At 35.7% G+C, this 25,214-nt stretch overlaps 2 protein-coding genes across 3 annotated transcripts in view; one reads left to right on the top strand and one right to left on the bottom strand.

Annotated features, from left to right (window-relative positions):
• The window catches only part of LOC145981757 (phospholipid scramblase 1-like), a 63,307-nt gene extending 41,189 nt beyond the window's left edge, over window positions 1-22,118 (top strand). Inside the window, exons 7-9 of one of the 2 annotated variants that reach the window (XM_083115167.1) lie at window positions 3,328-3,489; window positions 8,464-8,541; window positions 20,785-22,118. In XM_083115167.1, coding sequence (XP_082971293.1) covers window positions 3,328-3,489; window positions 8,464-8,502 — 201 coding nt within the window. In that variant the 3' untranslated portion in view covers window positions 8,503-8,541; window positions 20,785-22,118. Of the gene's footprint in view, window positions 1-3,327; window positions 3,490-8,463; window positions 8,543-20,781 lie in introns of both variants that reach the window. The other variant, XM_083115166.1, reaches the window with a different exon arrangement.
• Window positions 22,119-22,282: 164 nt separating this feature from the next.
• The window catches only part of LOC145981904 (phospholipid scramblase 1-like), a 31,747-nt gene continuing 28,815 nt past the window's right edge, over window positions 22,283-25,214 (bottom strand). Inside the window, exon 7 of the mRNA XM_083115399.1 lies at window positions 22,283-24,235. The gene's annotated coding sequence lies outside the window, so the exon portion shown is untranslated. The remainder of the gene's footprint in view (window positions 24,236-25,214) is intronic.

The following is a 25,214-nucleotide window of genomic DNA, read 5'->3' as shown; positions in this document are numbered from 1 at the left end:
CTACTTTCTAACGTGTTCGATAGAAATATGTATTATTTATTGAGAATGTTTTGTGTCCTACATTTTGACTTAATGTCCTACATTTTGGGACAGCATGTCCTACATTTCCCTTATAGCGATCTGGTAACCCTACTCACACTAAGGGTGAGAGAGTTGATCAGTTGCCTACACAGTATCTATGCTAAGGAAGGAAACATAACAGAGATCATGTACAAGACATGCTGGCCCTGTGTTGTTCAGATGGGATAATACACTCCTACAAGGAAGTTCTACCCATGGCCTTGTGTGGGAGCATAGGCATGCGCAGACGCTCTGATTAGGGGGGGGGGGAAGCCTTGATGAAAGTTCAGTCGGGTAAGTAAAACCTCATTTTATCTCAATGTTTTACTTTCATTGCATTAATGGGTGCATGCATATATATGTATAATGCTAATGCAGAAACATAGAGGCACCATAACGAATAAATAAATTGTCTCTGAAATGTGCCATGCTTCTATTCCTCCAAACAATTGTGTTCATTCATTTAAGACAAAACTGTTTAGCAGCAAGAACTCTCTTTGGTAATTTACAATGCATTACAGAAAACAAGAAAAAATGCAAGCGAAGCGAACAAGAAAATTTTTAGATCCAAATTTTTGCAAATGTAAAACAATATTCATTTAATATGGCACAGAAAATTTCATGGGTCGCCATGGCATTCTCTTTACAATTTTCTTCATTTAGATCATTTGGCACCCAGGGCCAACTCTTGCTGATCCCTGGCTACAGCTCTGAAGTTGACAAGACTATAAGAAAAGCAGATACTGCGAGCAAAGCGAGCTAGAAATTTTTACGAAATGTATTTTTATTTGATTTGAGGTGGCAATTTCCCTTTGTGCCATCCTGCAGGTGCTCTTGGATGCCTGAAGGAAATAATGCAAGAAAGACGTGAAAACTAATTCCATCTTGAGTATCCTTTTTTCCTGCTACTCTTAGATTCTACTAGTTTTGCTTTCGTTTACCTCAACCTTACCTTACCTTTGAACTGTAATCAGCTTGAAAATATCGTTTAATAGCAGCGGTAAGATTCCTCTACATTAAATTTCTAGGTGAAAGTATAATAATGTAGGGACATGGGGGTCTGGAAGGGGGAGCAAGGATGACCACACCTGCCCCTTAGAAATCGAATGTCAAGCTAAAAGTATATATTTCACACATATAATTTTATTTCAGTGATAGTAATTTACATTAATGCGATAATTTCAAGTGTTGTTTCTTATGGGGCAACACTATTATCAGGGTCATGTACCCGATGGAAAAATACCTTCTTGTCCCTCCGTTAAAAAAATCTGCGGATGTCCATGATTAGGGGAGCGACTGCCCCTCCCGTGCGCACACCTATGTGTGGGAGAGAGTATTTCTTAGTTTAGTGACCCTTCCACCTACCAATATTAACCTTTTAATTTTTTTATCTTTTGACTAAAGTTTCGAGTTTTGTTAATGTTTCAAACATCATGGAAAACTTAAGGTCTATGAAATGGTACTGAAACAGCATTTGAAGTCTGGGAAACATGGGTGGGATACTATCCCCTCAAATAAGAAAATGTTACATAGAATCCCCCCTCCCCCCCCCCCCCCCTCCCAGTTACTCAACAAGTATTTTCCGACATGTGTGGAATTTCGTTTGAGCACTGGGCTGAAACATTGTGTATCAGAAACCGAACTTCTTGTAAATACTTCGCATATTTTTTATTATTGTGAAGCAGTGGTTATGAGAACTTTCAAGAAAGTGGTTTTTCATAAATAGCTTATTAAATGTTTAACAGTACTACTTCTCCCGATCAGGTTTTGGCTTTAATTTTTACACTTTCACTCTTTGGCTAAAGCTAAATCCATATAAATAGTCCATGGTCACTATTATGTTTACCTAATTGCTATAATTTCTCAATGTTCACATTTGTAATCATTTTTTCACAAACAATAATAGAATTTCTCAACACACTATACTGATTGTGAGCCCGGCAGCTGACCTACGTAGTTCTGTCTGTCCACTAATCGTCTTTGGGGGTGTGTGGCTCGATGAGTGTCAACAACCTCAGTTGCGAAGTAAAAGATGTAGGGGTAACATCGCTCTCCCGTTACAACATTGCCAAGCGTACGTCTGCTTTTGTCAGTTGTTTCTATTAGCTTGCTTGTACAGTGCTTGGAAATTTTGTATACTAATTTTCTGTGTTTTGTGTACTATTGTACAACTTTTATCCAGTAACGGTGCAAATAAACTCCTCCCACCCACTCCCATTTTACAGCATGTTTGGCAATATGCTGTGTATTCGATCCTCATTTGTTTTGTCCTGCCGGCAACTTTCGATCTCTTGCGACACGAAAATGCCCAATGTCCGTCGAAGTAAATTCAACTGAAGGTGGATTGATTTTAATCAGGTTGATTGAAATCGCGAATTAAATCAAGATTTATAAAAACACTTTAAATATAATTTATAGTATAATGTACATAAGGATTTTGTAGATATCAGAATCTTTTTTTGTGAAAGTAGGGCTATTGTAAATGATCTTCCCGATTTCAAAGTTTAATAACTCACGTTTATTTATTCACAATGACATGCAACTTATATTAAATGAAAGAAAAACTCAAAAAGTTTTAGTGTCTGGCAAAGCTGATGTTTAGTTACGCATTCCACTGCTAGGGCGACAGTAAATCAAGATGGCTGGAAACAAAGACAGGAGAGCATTTTGTGTCCCGGAATTTCATGTACAACGGTCAGTTATTTGTGTCCAACGAAGTTTTAGGATGAAGTTAGGGTTAGATCCACCAAGCGGGCACTCAATTCGGAAGTGGTACAGACAATTTAAAGAAAGTGGGTGTATCTGCAAGAGGAAATCAACAGGCCAGCCAAGGAGTTAGTGATGAAACAGTTGAGCCTGTACGTATGTATGTATAGGTGTATGGCCCTATGTTCTTCGAGGAGGACACTGTAAACGGACTTTCCTACCTTCACATGTTGCAGACATGGCTAGAGAGAGCCTAGTTTTATTTTACCGTTACCAATTTCATTATCATTCTTCTAAGTGTAGACAGGTAACCATAACATGTAGGTTCGAAGGTTCACAAAATCAAAGGAAGGACTATTTGCCTTTTCTAATTGTATAGTTAGATATTTTATTTCAGTTGTACCTTTCGCAGCCAAGCATCCAACTTGTCATGAGGACAAGTGGTCTCATCATAACTGGGATGAATGGTGATTAGCTACATTCTCCATTAAGCTATTGGGAGTGGTTGGTTCGATGATACGCTATGTCCTAATTCCTGGAATTTTCTGATGCAATTCCCAGGTTTTGCTGCCAGATGGCACCACCGAGGTTGGGAAGATATCCAAGCAGTGGACAGGGTTGATCAGAGAAGCCTTCACGGACGCAGATAACTTTGGAATAACCTTTCCAATGGATCTCGATGTGAAAGCAAAGGCTGTTATGCTTGGAGCTTTGTTCTTAATTGTAAGTTTGGTCTCTTTTTTTATTATTAACAAAATCTCTATTTCTTTGCACCATATTTATTAACACCTACGTTCTGTGAGTAATTATAAAATTCAAGGTTGTTGAAGGTCCAGGAATTGTAAATAAATTCAATTCCGGCCCAGGAGAGAAAATCAGCAAACTTAAATGGGTTCTGGACCATAAAGAACCTTTCTATCTGTAAAGTGTTTCAATTCGATCCAGGAGCCCTTTTTTTGGATGAATTTAAATACAGTCCAGGAACCTTTTTTTTTTTCAATGAAACTATATGCCACTTGGACCTAATTTAAGTTGTGCGAGAAAATGGGTTCCGGTCCTGCACCGGAACCCATTAGAATTTGTGGGTTCCTGGATCTCAATAACAACCCTAATAAAATTAGTCACATTTTGTTACTTGCAACTGCTAATTTGGAGACTGGTACATATTGCATTCATTGTTGTCCACATTTTTGCAGCACCATGAGGCCATATTTTATGACAGACATCTACTATATAGATAACAGAGGATTCCAAACGTGTCTCATATTTTACAATGTAGATTTGCTCATTTAATATACAGTGGTCACAAACAAGTAAACACTTCTTTTATTAACTAACAACTTACTAACTAACTAACAAAAACCTGGGACGGGGTGTAATGATTGTAATCAAAAGGAAACTTATTGCGATTCAAGTAGAATGTTTAATAGTAACATACAGTAAACCCTCGTTAACACGAATCCCAAGGGACCGAAAAATCAAGAGTTCATGTTAAAAAAATTCGTGCTAACCGGGGACTCACATTCTATTGTTGCAATACAGTTCTTTCCACACATTAACCATTTACAATATGTATGTCATCATAGAAAACACTACTACAGTAATTAACTTTTTAAAAAAGTACTCTCAGATCATTTTTTGGAAAAATTCCTGTATTGCGCTGTCGCAGATGGGAACGCAAATGCCTGGTAACTTCACGGACAACTGTACTCATAGCTTCCGTAAAACTAGCTGTCAATTCTAATCAAACTCCTACTGGCTATGTTTTAAAGAATAGAAAAACACCTTTGAACACATTGTTGATCTGAATCTGTTGGTTACAATACTGTATAAGTTGATTGTTGACAAGATGATAGAGATTGTTGAGCGATTTCTTACATACCTAGCAGAAAAGCGACCGAGGAATATCAGGAAAAAAAAGGATAAACTTTCAAAGTTTGTGTTAAATGAGATCGAATAACGCAATGGACTAAAGAACAGTTCGTAATTCGTGTTAACCGAAATTTGCATTAACCAATAAAACTTTCTATAAGATATAATAAATCCCTACCAGGACCAACATTTTGTTCATGTTAACCGAGTTTTCGTCTTAAGCGAGTCTGTGTTAACAAGGGTTTACTGTATTTGCATATTGTGCGTGTCACTCACTATATAATATAAGCCAGTGATGCCCAACCTTTTTTTGCCCTTGGGCCACATTAAGATTTAGCATGATCTTCGCGGGCCAGAACATCTTCTGACATAAATAGCATACAAATCGTACGGCGTCGTTTAATTGCAGCTTTTAAATGCTAATATTGCAAACGTAAGAAAATCCTTCACACATACAGACAATTAATATTTGTAAAAATAGCAAAAAGTCAAAATCAAAGAATTAAAATAGTTTTTTGGTACTTAAAATTTCTTAGTGCGATGTTTGTGGTTGCTTTGCAGAAAGTAACTTTTCAATGTCTGGTTCAAAACTTGACACACCAATCCGCAACACAGAATCAAGATTCTCGTCTGTAATACGATTTCGGAGTAATGGTTTCACTCTTGTTTTAACAGAAAATGTTTGTTCACATACGTACATGCTAGCAAACACTGAAACCATTTCCAGCGCTTGCTTCCTGAGGTTTGGAAAATCTTCAGGTGAGAGTTGAGCATAAAACTCTTAATTGTTCTTCGCGAAACTTGTCGTGTAGAGATGCCTGACATTGTAGTTCAATGAGTTCTAGTTTCAGTGTGGCGGGTGCAGTTGATGGATCTGCCGAAAAGGGATTTTGAAAATAACATACTTCATCACCCAGGTCACGAAAATCGGAAAAACGTTTGTTAAAGTTTTCTTGCAACAGCTTCAAAAGTCAGATTATTCTTGTCTTCGAAAAGGCAACATCAGGCTGTTCCTGAAGCAATGTTGTGCACGTCGGAAAGTGCAGAAATTGATTTTTTTTTTCACTTTGTTGTACGAATAATTGTTTCAAAAGCCTTGATGTCTGCATATACACCCGAGATCAATTTACTTTTACCTTGCAGCTTTACGTTAAGTTCATTCAAGTGGCACGTGATGTCACACAAAATCGCCAAATCCCACTTAATGGCAACCCAGATAGAACAAAAGCTTGTGGAAAACTTGTGGTAGCTTTCTCTGACAAACTTGTGGTAGCTTTCTCTGACAAACTTTGCTGCAATTTTGAGACATAATAATTAGTTTACTTGATTCAAGCTTGAAGCAAACTTACTGTGCTATCTGGAAATGCTGTTACTTTTTTGCAGGTTTGATCCCTCAGTGGTTTGGATCCCATTTTAAGTTGAAGCCTTAGTCCTGATTAGCCGTTTTTAGCACAGAATGAACTTAAGAGCAAACCTTGGCTATCTACCAGTCTATAAATTCCAAAATAGAAGTATTTTACATATCTAGACATTAAAATAGTTCTGGTCTTCATCTTTATTATCAGGGAACGGATTTATATGTAAATACATATTTAAGTATGAAGCTGAAATCAGTTGTATTTTGTAGTATCTTTTCTCATCATGGCATGTAGACTCAAAAAATTCTGTTTTTATTTTCCATATTTGTTTATTTACATGTTATTGATATTTGAGAACATTTCTCAACATACAGGGTGTCCACAAAGTCCTGCTACCGTTACAATGAAACAACTTCTAAACTATATGAGATAAATACATGCAGTTTTTTGCAACGTGTTCTACAGCTCTCAAAGTTTTATTTACAATTACAACACTTCAACCTGTTCGAGAACTTCTGCAATCCGTGTTTCTTCTCCTCATTGGTCTATAGATGTGAGGGACCTTTTGGATAGACATTTCCCTGGGAGATGGATTGGCCACAATGGACCAATCTCCTGGCCACTGCGCTCCCCTGATATCACTCCCTTGGATTTTTTCCTTTGGGGGTACGTCAAGGATCATGTTTACGAAACCCCTGTTCCAGATCTTGTCACACTTCGTACTTTGAGAGCTGTAGAATACGTTGCAAGAAACTGCATGTATTTATCTCATATAGTTTAGAAGTTAAGTTTCATTGTAACGGTAGCAGGACTTTGTGGACACCCTGTATATTCCATATTCACACAATAACTACATGTCCCCGTGTGACCAAAAGAGTTGTATCTTGGGAATAACTGACAAAGTCTGAAACAACGTTAAACAAACGAAAGTTTATAACCTTTTTTACCCTCCAATTGCATTAATTACAAGTTTTCTGTTGAAATTCCTGTTTATTTACAATTGTTGTCAACAATAGAGAATAAGGGCTCAAGCATCGGCTCCTGGTTAGTCACAAGTCGAGCAGCCCATTGCTAAGCCGACCCTCGCTACTACTCATAGTTGTGCGCCCGACAGCAGTACCAGAATCAACATTTTTGTGGCACACATACGGGATTCACTTCTGGTTTCTCTTCAAGACAGTGACGGTAATAGTTACAATGCTGAGACTGTATTTTATGTATCTCATGTAGTGTCTTAAAATTATAAAAAATCACCTTTTTAATAATACAGCGTGTCCATAAATATACTGTCATACTTTAAAGTGGTATTACATCGCTTTGGATAATCGTATTTAAATTAAATTGGTGACATTTGAAAGAAAAACTTAAATATTTTTGTGCATGTCAACAATGGACACCAATATCAGCAATGGACAACAATGAACAAGATCAAACATAGAAACTGAAATAAATTCACTCCTGACAACAATGGACGATGCGGGTTCATTGTTGGATATTTAGCAGGCAGGCAGGTTACATGTGAATGTTTTCCTTTAAAATTGTGTTGTTATTACAGAAGATTTAAGAACATAGTTGGTGTGTTTTAGAATATCATTACACGCAGAGTTTGGTGAACGTGTTGGTGTGTTTTATCATTCCACGCAGAGTTTGGTGAAGGTTCAGCGTGCTTATAGGCGAAGGTTTCAAAATCAGGCTCCTTCACACACGTCAATTTTGAAGTGGTACCGGGATTTTGTGGATCATGGCTGCATATGTCATCAAAGGAAAGGCCATTCAGGGAGACCATCTGTCAATGCGGGAATTGTGGAACAAGTGCGGGAGGCATTTGTTCGTAGTCCTAAGAAGTCTGTACAAGATGGAGCACCTCCTCACTGGCATTTACATGTTCGGAAACATCTGAATGAGCGGCTTCCAGGAAGATGGATTGGACGTGCCGGAAATGATGATAATGTCTTCCACAATTGGCCGCCGAGGTCACCTGACTTGACGGTCTGTGACTTTTTTTTATGGGTTTACATAAAAGATTGTGTCTATTTACCCCCATTGCCTCAAAACCTGCAAGAACTGCAAATTCGCATCACTTCTGCAATCCAGTCCATCCCTGTGGATACGTTGGAGCGTGTGTGGCATGAATGGGAATATCGCCTTGATGTCTGCAGGGCCGCTCGTGGGGGCCACATTCAATGTCTATGAGTTGTAAATTAAAATATTTGAGTTTTTCTTTCAAATGTTACCAATTTCATTTAAATACGATTATTCAAAGCGACGTAATACCACTTTAAAGTATGACAGTATATTTATGGACATGCTGTATAAGTCCATATTTAACTCCATATTTTTTGGTGAAAATAACTAAATATGTATTTTTACTACTTATAAATTCGTTCCTTGTTCATTACATATGTATGCATTTAAAAACAAATAAATAGTTACAGTAAAATTTTAAATTTTCTTCCTTTTTCAATAGGATTACATGTTCTTTGAACACAAGGACAATAACTGCTGAAGACAAGTTTGAGGTGACTCAATACACACTAGTTGGAAGGTAACTAGAACATATTTTAATATATTTTCGTTAATTCATTTTGTAAATCTATTTCTTTGTCAGTTAATCTCTTTTCCTAAGCAGGACTAATATGAAAAACATTTATTCTCCCAGATACAAAGAAACAAGAATTTCATGCTCTTGAGTAATTGCAAAAAAAAAATTGAGAAGTGAAATTTTCATTTTACTTGTAAATATGTTATGTTTGTATTACAAGAAGAAATGCTGGATATCAGTGGTTATGAATAATAAATTTATGAAATGTTTTACCACTGGTAGATTTATCCCTAAATCAAGAACATATTAGGGGGTCGAAATGCCCCCCCCCCCCTTCCGGAAAGACTTACCAAGTATACCTAGTCCTACCATAAATACTGTCACAAAGTTTTAAGTAAATTGACACAAAATGCTGAGAGATATTGTAATATCCTAATAGCATTGCTGAAATGGATGCATGACAAATCAAAATCACAAATCATTATTCAAAATGGCCACGCTTAGCACACACACATTCTGTAAGTCTTTGTGGCCACGCATCAATTGAATTACGCAACACATCGACTGGAAAATGAGCAACTGCCTTCAGAAGAGACCGACCGCTTTAAACTTTCAATATTGGGATGTCTCTTCTTGCAAGCCATCTCCTGAAGCTTTGACCACAATTTGTAGTCCAAAGGGTATAGGTCCGGACTTGCAGAAGGCCAATCCGAAGTGTAAATTAAGTCTGGTACATTTGCCTCCAGCCACTGCTGTGTTGTTCGGGCCCCATATGTTGGGGCTGAATCCTGCTAGAAGCTCCAGTTCTGACCATGGAAGAGAGTGTTGTTGACATTCTTGACTAGTCTCTCAAGCACTGTCTGCTGGTACACTTTGGGTGATGTTTTTACCCCTTTTCACAGAAATGGAGCGTGCCCTCATAGCAAATGTTCCAGACTTCATTTCCACTTCAGATTGACCTTCTGCAAGTCCGGACCTATACCCTTTGGACTACAAATTGTGGTCCAAGCTTCAGGAGATGGCTTGCAAGAAGAGACATCCCAATATTGAAAGTTTAAAGCGGTCTCTTCTGAAGGCAGTTGCTCATCTTCCAGTCGATGTGTTGCGTAATTTAATTGATGCGTGGCCACAAAGACTTACAGAATGTGTGCGTGCTAAGCGTGGCCATTTTGAATAATGATTTGTGATTTTGATTTGTCATGCATCCATTTCAGTAATGTTATTAGGATATTAAAATATCTCTCAGAATTTTGTGTCAATTTACTTAAAACTTTGTGACAGTACTTATGGTAAGACTAGGTACATAAATTAAATGATGAAAATGTACTTCTTGTATAATCAGTGGTTATTTCCTCTGAATGCAAGGATTATATTGGGAAAATATGGCTTTGAATAACAATACCAAAGAAGATTTATGCACACTACTAGTAATGATAAAATGCAGAAAATATTAATCAGGAACTTTACTTTTGTCAACTGGTTATAACATCCTTTTTTGTTATTTAATGAATATTCAATTTGACAAATTTTGATGATCTTAACTAAACAAGCTAAATAATGAATACGTGCTATTATATCTCTATTCTTATACCATCTTTTTACCTATCCATGTAATAATAACAATACAATATTAATTAATTTACATATTTTATTAATATTTTCATTAATTTCACATAATTATAATTTGCATGGTGTTCTAGTTGGTAGGATATCTCAGTGTTTCGCAACCGGTGTGCCGCGGCACACTAGTGTGCCGTCACAAGGTGAAAGGTGTGACGCGAACTTTTACCTACTATTGTAATATTGTAAGAAATTAATTGTCGATTTTAAGTAAGAAGGTGCTTGTTTATTCTTGCTGATAACTGTTATATTTTCATAGAAATTAAATGTAATTTATTTACTCAATATTGTTATAGTTTGCTCATCTTATATGTATTCTCGCCTGTAATATTGGGCCGGTTTGATGGGTTACAGGCGGTAAGCTTTGTGTTCACCGCAAAGAAAGCCACGTAAGACTTTTAGGAAGCCTTTTAGCGGCCCGCACCAATCATACAATAGAGCTATTCAAGCGAGTTCTTTGTAACACTGCATCTTTTGTGTAAGGCTGGCTGTTTTGTGTCTGTTTGTCGGCGTTTCTTAAAATGTATTGCTCTTTTCCTTCGCCGAAGGACCCACACATTGTCAGACAACAATTACAGTATTTCAATTCAGTTCTATCACAGCTGTGCTCTGCAGTAGTGCGAATATTGGATTGCTACACCAGTCTTACTATTTTCTTTTTTTCGATATGGATAAGTTCCTTGTACGGAGTGGTCCGTCCTCGAGTGCAAGTAGTGAAACCATCGAGCCCGAAAAAAAGAAACAGAAAGTAGATCACCGGCAATATAGTGATAACTTGCGGGATTTTTGGTGTGGTGACAAAACATGCCCAATCCCTGAGTGTGTTATGTGTGGTGAAAAACTCAGTAATGCTGCTATGGTTCCCAGTAAATTAAAACGACATTTGTCAACAACATTCCTCTCTGTTAAGTAAAGATGTGAATTATTTTCGTCGGTTGTTGGAACAAAATAAAAAAAAAACAAGTGACGCTCATGACTACGTCGGTACGTGTTTCGCAAAAAGCACATGTAAGGTAGCCGAACTTATCGTAAAGACCAAAAAACCACACACAATAGCAGAAACGTTGTTAATGCCCGCGTGTGAAGAAATGGTAAAAATAATCCTGGGTTCAGAAGCTGCTACTGAAATTTCAAAAATTCCTCTCTCTGCTGACACAATCAGCCGCCGAGTTAGTGACATGTCCAGTGACATCAAAGACATTATGAAGGAGAAAATAAAGAGCAGTCGAAAGTTCTCACTTCAGATCGACGAGTCCACCAATATTGGCGGTCACGCACAACTTCTTTCCTACATAAGGTATGTTGATGGGGATGTAATTGCAAGTAATTTCTTTTTTTTGCAAAGAACTACCTGAGCGAGCAACCGGTGAAGAAATATTTCGTACGACTAATGAATATGTGGTGCGTAATGAATTAACATGGGAGGACTGCGTTAGTGTTTGTACAGACATGACAAACCGAGTAAAATGATTTTTGGGTAAAGTACTCGAAGTAAATCCTAACTTACAAATCGACCATTGTCTCATTCACCGCGAAGCCATTGATGCTAAGTCTTTGCCATCTCCTCTGAAAATTGTGATGGACGAAGTAGTAAAAGTCGTGAACTTCATCAAATCGCGGCTTTTTAACGTTTTGTGTCAAGAAATGGGATCAGAGCACACTACACTTCTGCTACATACAGAATTACGATGGTTATCTCGAGGTAAAGTGTTAACGCGAATGTTTGAACTTACAGAGGAGGTACTTTCATTTTTGACTCTTGAGGGGCATGAGTATGCGGATTTATTTGCAGATGACGAATGGGTATCTAAGTTGGCATATCTTTCCGATATTTTCGTACACTTGAATGAACTAAACAGAAAAATGCAAGGTAGAAACGAAAATATTCTGACTAGTATGGATAAGATTCAAGGATTTATTAATAAGTTGAACTTGTGGATACAGACAATTGAAAATGGATCGTGTGAGATGTTCCAAACTGTATGCCTCCTTGCTGACGATAACAAGGTGTTGATGGACTTAATTCAAGAACATTTAGTACTCTTGCAGCAGACTTTCAAAAAAATATTTTGGAGCGAGCGTTGAAGATTTTGACTGAGTTCGTGATCTATTCAGTGTGGATTCGAAATATCTCTTACAAGAGGAACTGGCAGATTTGAAAGCAGACAGAACATTGAAATTAAAATTTTTCGAAGTGCCTTTGGATACATTTTGGTTGTCAATAAGCAGTGAATACCCGGCCATCTCCGAGATGGCAGTTAATGTGTTATTGCCATTTTCAACTACTTATTTGTGTGAACTGGGCTTCTCGACGTTGACTGCAATTAAAACATCAAAGAGAGAGAGACTCAAATCCATCGATGAAGAAATGAGGCTTGCTTTGTCAACGATTCCGCCACGAATCAGCCGTCTGTGTGCAGCTAAGTAGGCTCAAGTATCACATTGAAGGTATGAGTAGAGTTATTTACTTTAAAATTCGTATTAGAAATGTGTATTTTCTATAGTGAATTAAAGTTAATAAATTTTTAATAAATGCATAAGTCTATTTGTTTTATAATAATAATAACAACAACAACAATGATAATTGATTACACAACGACGTAATATTTCGTAATTATATTAAGATTCATATGATTTTGAGGGGGACAGACATTTTGGTGTGCCGTGTTGAGTCTAGGCCCGTCTGGGGTGTGCCGTGAGTAAAAAAAGGTTGCAGAACACTGGGATATCTGACTGCCACGCAGGAGACCCAGGCATAGGCGTAGCTAGAGCTTTATATTTGGGTGTGCACAAAGAAAAATATGAGGTCTTGGACCTTTTTAATAGCATATTTTGCAACACAATTACTTGGCTCTTTAACTGCACTGATGTTTGTAAAGGAATATAAATTCACTAAATGATAGTGTTGAAAATTTCTGAATATATGTAGTAGAAAAAATCAAATTGCATAGAAATTACACACACACAAAATGTTCATAAATGTTACGAACAAATACATCAAAATACATGTCATCTATAACGAGACGTCTGTCAAAAGGTACAATGTTCTTAAACCCATCAATAACTTCATTTACATCCATAGACTAAGCTTTTTCCTGTTCCACAAATAGCAAGAGCAGGGCTTCCAATCTATCCTGCTTCCGAGTTGATATTAATTTAGTTTTAACTTGGGTAAGCTTGGAGAAAGCTCTCTCACACGTGCAGCTTGTGACAGGTATAGAAGAAAAGTGCTGCAGTACAGAGTAGAATGCAGTAAAGATCTTCTTTCTCCAATGACATCGAAAATCTATAGACACCCGTTTCCTCAGCAATAATGCACATGTTTGTACCAAATAATGACATTTTCAACTTCTTACAAACTGCCGCTTATTTTCTCTCTCATTGAAATATCTGTCTTTAATTCTCTTTGATAAAGCAGCCCATTAGGGTGTGCCTAGGCACACCCGGCACACCCCGTAGCTACGCCTATGGACCCAGGTTCGATTCTCGGAGTGGGTGCTCTAAGGTAGGGATTTTTCCGGCCTTGTCCCTGCATAAAGCAGCTCTGGGGCTTAACCAGCCTCAAATCAAAGGATACCTGGGGGCAATCCTGCAGGATAAAGGTGGCCGGAGCATGGTGCTGATCACTTCACCTCGAAAATGGCTGAGCTCAAGAATGTGTGGGGCCCTACCCCTGTATCCCCTAAATGTGCCTTTATGGCACAGTGCTATATGCACGGAAAACTTTACCTTTTATGTATAATTTAATTATTTTAATTTAAACATTTATATTATTATTATTATATTATCATCATTTCTGAGACACTTGGTTCACACCCCCCTCCTCCCCAAAATATATTTCTAGATACATGCCTGCCTAAGAGTACCTAAGTACTTTCCAATTTTAACACACTTTAATGATTACTAGGGGTGTGCTGATTCCGATAAAGTACCGATATAAAATTTACTGATTCCAATAACCAATATTCTACTGATTCGATATTAAATTCCAAATAGGCCTTGAAGAACCTGAATGTATCATTGACCTCCTTAATAAATGTGTTTCAAGGTGACTGCAGTGCAAAAGAAGTTGCATATTTTGACATTTACTCTTTTAACAAGTAGGGCATGGAGATTATCCATAAAAATCATAATAAAATGGCAGAATTTTGCACTAAATTATAAGATAGTTACCCTAATAATTACTAATATACAACGCTCATTCAATATATAACCGGAAATATGTTTCAACATAGTGCCCCCCCCCCCCTAATTCAATGCACGTACGCCAGCACTTGATAAAGGCACTGATTCCACAGGAAAAAAAATATTCTGGATGCATGCGTAACCACTTATGCACTGATGACTGGACTTCGTCTTCATTCTGGAACCTCGGTCCACTTAGTCCATCTTTCAGTGGGCCAAAGGTGTGGAAATTGGAAGGTGCAAGATTGGGCAAATATGGAGGGTGAGGTAAGCACTCAAACTTTAGGTCCTCGATGGTAGACAATGTGGCACTGGCAGTGTGTGGTCTCGTATTGTCATGGAGCAAGAGCACATCAGTGACCACCAGACCACGCCGTCTCTGCAGAATGGTTGGTTTCAGTTTTTCGCACAAAAGATTGGAGTAGGTGGTACTGTTTACATTATGACCACTGGGCATGTAATGTTCAAGAATTGGCCCCTTGTGGTCCCGAAACAAAGTTAACATGACCTTTCCGGCAGTTTGTTGAGCACGCACCTTCTTCAGTCTTGGCGACGAAGGATGTCGCCATTCCATTGTTGTCTTCTTACAAATGAACCCAACTTTCATCTCCAGTGACAATATGATGAAGAAATGCCTCACCATCAGCTTCATAATGGCGCAAAAGCTCCCTGCACACATCAACACGTCTCTCCTACATTTCCGGTGTCAAACGTTTCAGAACCCACCTCGCACACACTTTCCTGAACTTCAGTATGTCATGACTGATATGGTGGGCTGATCCTACACTTATTTCCATCTGGGAAGTAATTTCACTGACAGTAATACGCCGTTTCTCACGTATCAAGTCCTCCACTTGAGCAATGTTGCTTTCCGTGACTGCAGTGACAAAGCGGCCTGCACACAGAGAATCTTCAACACTGGGTATGTCCTGTTTGAACTGTCATGCGGCAATGAATTTCTATCGGTTTCACGTCTTCACTCAACAAAAATCTCACTACACTTCGCTGATCCAGTTTGAAGCACTTTTATAAGGGTGCCGTCATCTTGTGTAACTGTTTCCCAGCATCCCATGCACGAGACAGGCATGCCAGCCCCAGCTATGAATAGCTTACAGATGCCTTCACAAAATAACAAACATATAACAATCACGGTCGTATTATAGATTTTTTATACTACTTTTCGAGTTATGTATTGAATGCACCTTTTATGTTATTTGCCACCACAGTGAAATCTTGATGTTACGTTTTTCAAGGTTCCAAGACATGAAAATGTAAAATTCAGGAATATTTTATACTGTATTAGGACTTCAAGAATTGATTATATAATCTGGGAACTTAAAATCACGATTCTACTGTACATAGTTTTAATGAGACCATAAATAGTTTATAATTCTGAGAGAGTTCATGTATTTGTCTCCTAAGCCTGGAAACATATTATCACTTGTTTCCTTAATTTATTTCAGGAATGGATTAATTGTTATTCAAGATAAATTAGCACTGACAGTGTCTATATTTTTTGCCATACATGTGATGTGGAAGTTATGCACAGATTAATTACAACATGTTTATGCAATATGAAGTTCCATTTTTCCATTTTTTAGTTTCTTTGTTTGAAACTGACATTCTCTTCTCTTGAGATATCAGGCCACTGTTCCAAAATGTATGATTTTGCATCACAATGTGAGATTGACACATTTTCAGTTCGAAAACAGTTCAAAATTATAATCAGTAACATAAGTATGGTTGTTTTTCCAGGGTGGGGTCAATTTGCATATTTAGGGGCTGCAAAGGTATATTTCAAGCTAAAATGACTAAAATGTGGGTTTTTGTGAAAAATTTTAGAGGGGATTGTTGGGGGGTGGATAAATCACTGGAACCACTTCTCAATATTTCAGCTTGCGTAAAAATATAGTGTATAACTTTGAACAGCTAAAATCTTTGGATTTGTACCGAACCAATACCAAACCTTTCATAGAATCTATGAGATGCCTATGTCTCTGAGGTTGCTTTTCTCCAGATCTTTTTTCCCCATCTTCTTTCTTCGACCTTTCTGTTTTCCCTGCTTTGAATTTACAGAAAGGAGCTGTGGAACGTTCTGACCTTGTTAACTAACTAACTAACTAACTAACTCCCTAGCCTTCTTAAACCTGAAGGTTCATGGCTGCAGCAACACAGGCCTTCCATCTTTCCCTATCTTGAGCAAGATCTATATACTCTTTTCCATCCCTACCAATTTACTTTAGGCCTATCTCAACGTTGTCCCTCCATCTTCGTCTTGGCCTTCCTACAGGTCTCTTACCATCAGGTTTCCCAACAAATATCCTGTAAACTCCTCTTTCCTCTCCCATTCGTGCCACATGCCTGCCCACCTAAGTCTTCTGATTTAATTATTCTGATAATATCTGGACATGAATACAAATTATGTAGTTCTAAATTATGTAACCTTCTCCACTCACCTGTCTCCTCATCCCTTTTAGGTCCAAAGATTTTCCTAAGGATCTTATTTTCAAATACTCTCAATTTATGTTCCTCTTTCAATGTAAGGGACCAAGTTTCACATCCATATAATACTACAGGCAAAATTACTGTTTTGTATATTTTAACTTTTAGTTTCTTAGATATTAAACGAGAAGACAAAAGTTTATGAAGAGAGAAGTAACATGCATTTCCTGAATTAAGCCTACTTTTTATTTCCTCTTTAATATAATTTTCATTTGTTAATATTACTCCTAATTATTTGCATTTGGAAACTGGTTCAAGCGAGTTGTTATCAATAATTAGATTTTGATTATTACCTAACACTTGCTTTCGGGCTGTAAGCATATATTTAGTTTTCTCTTTGTTAACTTCCAAACCTATCTCTTTAGCAGTTTTGAAAAATATTTTAGCATTATTCTTAATTGTATTCACATCATCCCCCAGTAAGTCTACATCATCTGCATATGCTAACAACTGAGTCATACCATTTAATTTTAGTCCTTCTTTAGTTTCTTTTACCTTCCTAACAGCATATTCTAAGGCAAAATTAAAGAGCAATGGAGATAATGCATCTCCTTGTTTTAACCCATCATGAATTGTAAATTTGTCAGACATATTAATACCCACACGAATTTTACTTTCTGTTTCACTGGTGCATATTTTTATCATACTAACAAGCTTCTTAGCTATTCCAAACTCTACTAATATATTATATAATTTATCTCTTTTGACCGAATCATACGCTTTTTTTAAATCAATGAATAGCTGATGGACATTTTGATTATATTCCCACTTTTTTTCAAGTGTCTGTCTGATGTGAAAAATTTGATCTGTAGTTGATCTGTTACGTTGAAATCCACATTGATAATCACCTATAATTTCATTAGCATATGGGGTTAGTCTTGTTAAAAGAATGTTAGACAATATTTTGTGTTGTTGAGAGTAGAGAAATTCCATGGTAATTATTGCAGTTCATTTTATCACCTTTTTTAAACACAGGAACAATTATGGATTCTTTCCACTGTTGAGGGATTTCTTCTTTATTCCATATTAAACAAATTAATTTATGAATTTGACATATTAATGAATTTCCACCATATTTAATTAACTCAGCTGGTATTAAATCAATGCCAGGTGCTTTGTTATTCTTTAGCCTTTTAATAGCATCTTTAACTTCAGTCAAGTTAGGTTCTGCTGTGTGGACTTCATTTACTTCTGATTTATCTCCTACATGAACATTTAAAAGGTCATTAAAAGTAGTTCTTCCATCTATTTAGAATATCCCTTGGGTCAGCTAGAAAATCACCGTCTTTATCTTTTATCAAGTTTACTGTAGGTTGCCACCCCTTTCTAAACTCATTTACACCTTTATATAAATCTCTGATATTTTTATTTTTGCTGTTTGTTTCAATTTCGTTAATTTTGCTTTTCAAGTAATCTCTTTTTTTACTTCTAAACGTGCGGTTAACTTCTCACTTTATTCTATTATAATTGTTTAGATTTGTATCATCAGAGTTATTTAACCACCTAAGTCTAGCCTGAATTCTTATTTCTATTAGATTATGACATTCATTATCAAACCAAGGCTTACTTTTTCTCGGTTTATGGTATCCTATACTTTCTTTAGCTGCTGATTCTATTGCATTACGTATGTGCTCCCAATTCTTATTTACGTCTGTTTCATTTATATTTTCATCATCATTTAAATCCTGCAAAACATCAAATCTATTTGACAGTTTAATTTGGTAATCTTTCTTAATTCTTTCATCAGTAAACTTTCCTGTATCAAATTTTAGAACTTTTAGATTTTGTTGCTTATGATTTATCACTGAGAGTCTTTCTCTTAATTTAGCAATTACTAAATAATGGTCACTGGCACAGTCAGCACCTCTATGTGTACGAACGTCAATTATACTAGTATGCCTTCTCTTATCAATGAGAATATGATCTATCTGATTATGAGTTTTACCATCTGGAGAAGACCAGGTATATTTATGGATATCTTTATGTTTAAAAGTGGTACTTTTCACAATTAAATTCTTTGAGGTTGCAAAAGTAATCAATCTTATACCATTATCATTACTTAATTCATGAAGACTTTCTTTACCAATCGTGGGTTTAAATGTCTCTTCTTTGCCAATCTGTGCATTACAGTCACCTAACAGAATTTTCATATCATACTGAGAAAATTTATCAAAGACCTGTTCTAACTCTGTATAAAAATCATCTTTAGTATTATCATCTTTATCTTCCGTTGGTGCATGTATGTTTATTAAAATAATTTTACACCACCTACCCTGTAAAACTGCATATGCTATCCTATCATTAATAAATTCTACTGTTTTAAGAGCCGAGATAATTCTATTATTTATGAAAAAGCCTGTTCCAAAATTATGGTTTTCAGTACCACCATAGAAAAAGTATAATTTTTAGTTTTACAATTCCCTTCTCCTGGCCACCTAACTTCCTGGACAGCTACTACATCTAATTTATACTTCACTATCTCATTAACTGTACACTGAAATGCCCCAGGCCGGTAAAGGCTCAGAACATTCCAGGTGCCTAATTTAATATCCTTATTCTTAACGTAGACCTTATCCTTAGTCCAGGGACCTCCGAAAGTAGTCCCCACCCGGAGATCCGAATGGGGGACTATTTTACCTCCGGAATATTTTACCTTGGGAACATCCATGGCCTTATATTGCTGTTTCTTGACATTTTTGTTTTTTACAGTGCAGACTACACAAGACAACACATTAGACAGCATAATTACTACACAAAACAAACACAAACACATTAGACAGCACAACTACTACACAAGACACACACAAACACATCACAACTACTACACAATATAAACATAAACAAACTACACACCACAACTACTACACAAGACAAACACAAACAAATTAGACAGCACAACTACTACGCAAGACAAAACAAGACATTAACTTTACTCAGAAAAAAAAAAGGTAAAGTGCTCCCCTGTGCTTAGCACCATGCCATGAAAGTGTATAGGGGGTGTGGGGGTAACGCCCACACTTTCTTGATCCAGTCATGAGTGGGGGTGATGTGATCAGCAGCATGCCCCTCACTGCCTTTACCCCCCCCCCCCCCAGGTACCCATGTCTTTCGATGCTGGGTGGCCACCAGGGCCACTTCTGTTAGGAAAGTTCCCGGATTTGAACCGGCCGGGGATCGAACCCGGGACCTTTAGCATGGTAGTCACACACGTTACCGACTGAGCCATGCACTTGCCAACCTTTACAACATTCACCAATGTTTCACCTTTTCGTGACAGTATTCAATACATATCCCGTTGTGTTGGATTCCTCCTGATATCCAAGAATAGTGCAATGCCATCGTAAACGTATGTCTCTCCTATTTATTAAGTTATATTTGTTAGTGTACCACCAGTAATACTTTCTACCTGTGTCTGTCTCAATAAAATCCACTCTAGATGTTCATTTGTCATGCATATAAACAACTATATATATGTTCTGACCTTGTTGCAGTTCTTTATTTTTTCTGTTTTCCACCAATGTATTTTTCTCTGTAGTTTCCGAAATTCACATCTTGAACAATTTGTTTGATTACTCCATCCTGAGTCTGCCAATGAGTTTTTTTTCTCCTTCTGTTATTCCTGCAAGTACCATTTTCATGTAGATTATGCTAAAGCTATAGTAGTGTAATAAATTCCCTTTAGAGTTAAATAATTTCTCTGTAATTTTCTGTTTCTCAATATACACACAGAATGAATAGTACAATAATAGAAAATCATAGATGTATTTTGTCAAGTCTGTAATGGAATTTGTAATTGCAGTTCAGTGGCATATTCTGAAAATTTCACCTACTTTACCATAGCAATTTGTATTTATTTTAGGTATTTATTATATGTATACAGGGTGAGTCATAAGTCTCCATACAAATGGTGAAAACAGTGACTAATGTTTATTTTCACAGGTGAACCAATGAAAAAGAGATGCCACTAACAAAGGAAGAACGGATTGACATCATTCTGTTGGCTGGGAGTTTTTATGTACAAATATGGAAAATAAAAACTGAATTTTTCGAGTCTACATGCCATGATGCACAAATATAATACAAAATATAACTCATTTCAGCTTCATACATAAATATGTATTTACATATAAGTCCGTTGCCTGTTTATAACCGATGCTACTTTTAAATGCATGTCTTCTAATGGTGTTAATTATGTACTTTGAAATATTACTGTAAATGTGCCTTTAAAAGTATTCAGACTCGCAGATTGGTGCAGAGTTCCATAGTTTAATTCATTTTTGTCATAATTGTGTGTAAATGTTATTGTAAAACTTTAGTATTAGTGTACATTGTTTATAAAGATCCAAATAATAATAAAAACATGTATTTCAAATAATAATAATAGTGGACAGTGATGTTATGAAACAGATGCTGATGATGATAGGATTCATAGAAATGATTGAATTTACAGCATACAAACGTTATAAAAAATTGACTTTCTGTAATAATACATATCTGAAGAGATATAGAAGCACTTAATATATATGCAAGATGATAATGAAATTTGGAATTATTACAAGAAAACCGAGAAAAGTCATATTGATTGTTTCATACCATGCACCAAGAAAACTGAGAAATACAACTTGGTGCATGGTGTGAAACAATCAATATGACTTTTTACGAAGTCAAAGAAACTTGATTAGTGAAGTTCGTTCAAATATTTGATTTTTTTGCGAATAGTTTGACCATTGTTTCAGATATACTGTAAACTCCATCACATCTTTAATAGTGCAACATGATCAAAAAATAATGTTCCTATTTTAATGTTCTACGAAATTGTGTTTTTTTCACAAGACTTGAAATGTTAAAGTTAAATTTTGAACATGTGTTTACTATCCAAATAAAATGTACAAATATACAAAATGCAGTCGGTTCCTTCATTTAAAAACTGAAAATATATTTACTAAAATGTTGTTTTTGCAATAAAGAAAAACAAAGTAAATGCATGGAAGGGGAGAAAAGAAGAGGAAAGTAAAAGAAAGCAAAAAATGCAAAGGGAAGGTGAAAGAAAATAAAATGGAAGTTAAAAAAAAAGAGGGGATGATTGGAAAAAGAAGGTAGAGGAAACAGAAGGAAATAATGGGGAAGGGAATGTAATAGACCACGTGTGCCAAATTATATGGGCTTGAGCCCACCCAATAATTTTTCATTATTATATATTTGTTATCGTGATTCATGGTGGAGTGCTTATTGAAATCAGTAAATAACATATTTTTTAAGTGGATTCATTTTTGGCATGCATTAATATCATGATACTGTATTTGTCTTTTTTTTGTGAACTTATAATTCAAGTGTATGTTTTTTTCAAAAGTTGGCGCTCCTGAAAGAAATAATACATTAATGAAATATAATACATACTTTTTAATGAACAAATCAAATTATACATTATGTTTATTACTCGCAGATACAAATTTCATGGCAGTGTGTGTTTACAAATGTGCATAAGTATAAATTGCATGAAGTATTTTTTAAAAATTTTTTTACATGTCCTTGAAAACCTTTACGTTTATTTACCTGAGGAATTTTACAGAAACAGTGTTAGAGAGTGATATAATTTATGTTCACCTGCAGAATATTATTTTAACTTACTATTTATGAAATCATACATTTACAATAGTTGTACATTACATGTTAAGTTTATCTGAACGTAGAAATAACATACTTGTGTGACACAGTAAATAATGAATTGTGCACCAACTCTGTTTATACACATACAATAACATCACAAATTGGTACATAAAGTACACATATCTAAAACTACAGATACACTATATATATATATATATATACAGAATTAAATCAATTGTTTGTACAACAGTTGTTGAGCAGAAATATTTAATAAATGAGAGGTAGCAGTACTCTGAGCATGCCTAGAATTTTTGTGACCGAAGGGAAAATATGAGCTATATTTTTAAATTTTTACCTATCCAGCATTTTTGTTTTCAAGGATATCTCAAGAATGGGGGAAATAACATCCACGGGACATTGTATTCCTTTACATGTTCAAAATCATTGGTGGAAACAATGACTGTACTTATGCTATTTGTGAACTATGAATTGAAATTGCATATAGTAGTTGAGCTCATTTCTGATGCATGAATATTGACTGCAAAGGCTCATTAAAACTAGGTATGAACAAATATGAATTTTTGAAGATTTTAATATCAGAATTCAATGGTTTTGATAATAATGTGACTACATTTTTAAAACATCAATTTTTCATATTTTCCTGAGGGAAATACGGGGCAAAACGAGAGCAAAATGTACACATTTTCATATAAAAACTTGTTTGAAAATTAACTAAATAAGTAAATTCCGAATAATAACTTACATGATATACTTAGTAATATGCACTTCATTCCAACCAAGCAGCCCTTTAGAATTACATCATTCATTGATATTTTACTGATGAATGGATCCTCTCCGGTACATCCTTGTTTTCTAATAACATTTTGTAAAAGTTGCACACATGTGATTAAAATTCAACTTATTAATTAACATAGGCCATAATTAATAGTAATAGTAGAAAAAGCATATTGTTGCCGAATTCTATGCCGATAAGTCAATCACAATACAGAGACATTTTGGCATCCTGTTTTGTGTTTTAAAAATTCCGGACAAGGACTCAAAAACAAAACAAAAAAAAGGGGGGACTGTCCCTGCTAATACAGGGATAATAAAGATTTGTACATGATCCAGAATTTTGGATTTAGACTTCAGACTTTGGATCCACAATTTGTGATTCAGATATCAGATCAAGGATTAGGGAATTCAGTTATCAGATCCACAATTTACAGTTCTGAGATCTGGGTATCATATTCAAAATTTGGCATTCAGATATGAGTTATAGGATTTGGATATTTGATATAGAATTCAGAGTTCAAATATTGAAACCAGTATTTGAGATTCACATTCAGATAATTTGGATTTGAACACCTATTCATAGTTAAATTGCAGTATGAACGGTATCAGTATATTCATTTCTGCATGCTAAAAAGGTTTGTACTTACATAAATATTTCTAGAATTGTTCATACAGTTCCACAACAAATATATCCAAAATTATTCAAGTAAACAAATCCGAGGAAAACTGCTTAATTGACATTACATAAGTTATAATCATTACTTGCATCATCTTAAATCTTACTGTTGTAAGACTGACACATTAACATAGTGTTCCACTTGCAATTAGTGCAACATCTTTTTGACAAAATGCAAAAACAATGTACCTCAAAATTAAAATGTGGGTCATAAAATACACAAAAATGTAAATCTTGATGCACAACGTGGACAAATTCCATTAAGTAAACACTTTGGTTTTCCAAATTCTGTACCATAACATTAATGATAACCTGAAAATATCAAAGATGTCAAATTAAGTATTTTTACCGTACTGTTTAAAGTCACTACTTTCTTATTGAAGAAAGTGATGTAACGACATGTTTAATTGAAAATGCTTACTTTTCTAAACAAGTTGAAAAGAAGCATATGCAAAAATTAATGGCATGATCAATGGTCTTATAATTATTACTTGCAACATCCTTGATGCAGGGAGAAGCTGATGGGGATTTATATCAGGGCCGCCATTAGGGGAGTGCGATAACTTCCACTTATTTCCCGAAATATCCCATATTAGAGCTATTTTTTAAAATTATATTTATTTATTTTCTTTGCTTTTAATCCTTCTGCCTCCCTTATTGGCATTCTATTTCTCCCGTAGTTTTCATTAGCACCCAAGATCATGCAGTGAACAAATACATATGGGTTAGGACTCAGAAGCATACAACTTCGTAAATTTTTATAAATCAAATTTTTTGTTAGCATTATCCATTCTATAAAACATTTGCTGGAGTGATGCCGTGCTGCAGTTTGTCACGACTAAATCTGTGAATTCAATGTTGAAAGTTGAAAATATCTTAAAATCATGGACGAAAGTTGGTCACCTCATGTACCACTGTACAGTGCCCCATTCTTCAGATATATGTCTAGGGAACATAAATTGGAACAGAATCCCGAAAGGACACAAGTAGAAATGACATGTTTTGACAATAATTTGTATAGATTAACTTATTTAACCCTCCGTCATCATAGTAGCACAAATGTCCCGTGCACGGCACTCATTGCCGCCCCATCAAAACCGTTACATGAATTATTGATGCAAATCGATGTTGAATTACACTAGCACTTACTGTAAATAAGGCGAAATATACATGAACACAAACGTGTCAATTTCGTATTTTGTTATTAGCTATTAAAATAAATAAATTAACAAAGATGAAAGTGTCTTCTAGAATTACAAACTTATACTCTTGAAGCAAATGCACCAAAATA

The sequence above is a fragment of the Lepisma saccharinum genome, chromosome 30 (genome assembly GCF_977018435.1).
Source record: "Lepisma saccharinum chromosome 30, izLepSacc3.1, whole genome shotgun sequence".
In the NCBI taxonomy this organism is placed as follows: domain Eukaryota; kingdom Metazoa; phylum Arthropoda; class Insecta; order Zygentoma; family Lepismatidae; genus Lepisma; species Lepisma saccharinum.
The sequence above is the reverse complement of the archived record's forward strand: the minus strand, read 5'-3'. Positions and strand labels throughout refer to the sequence as shown.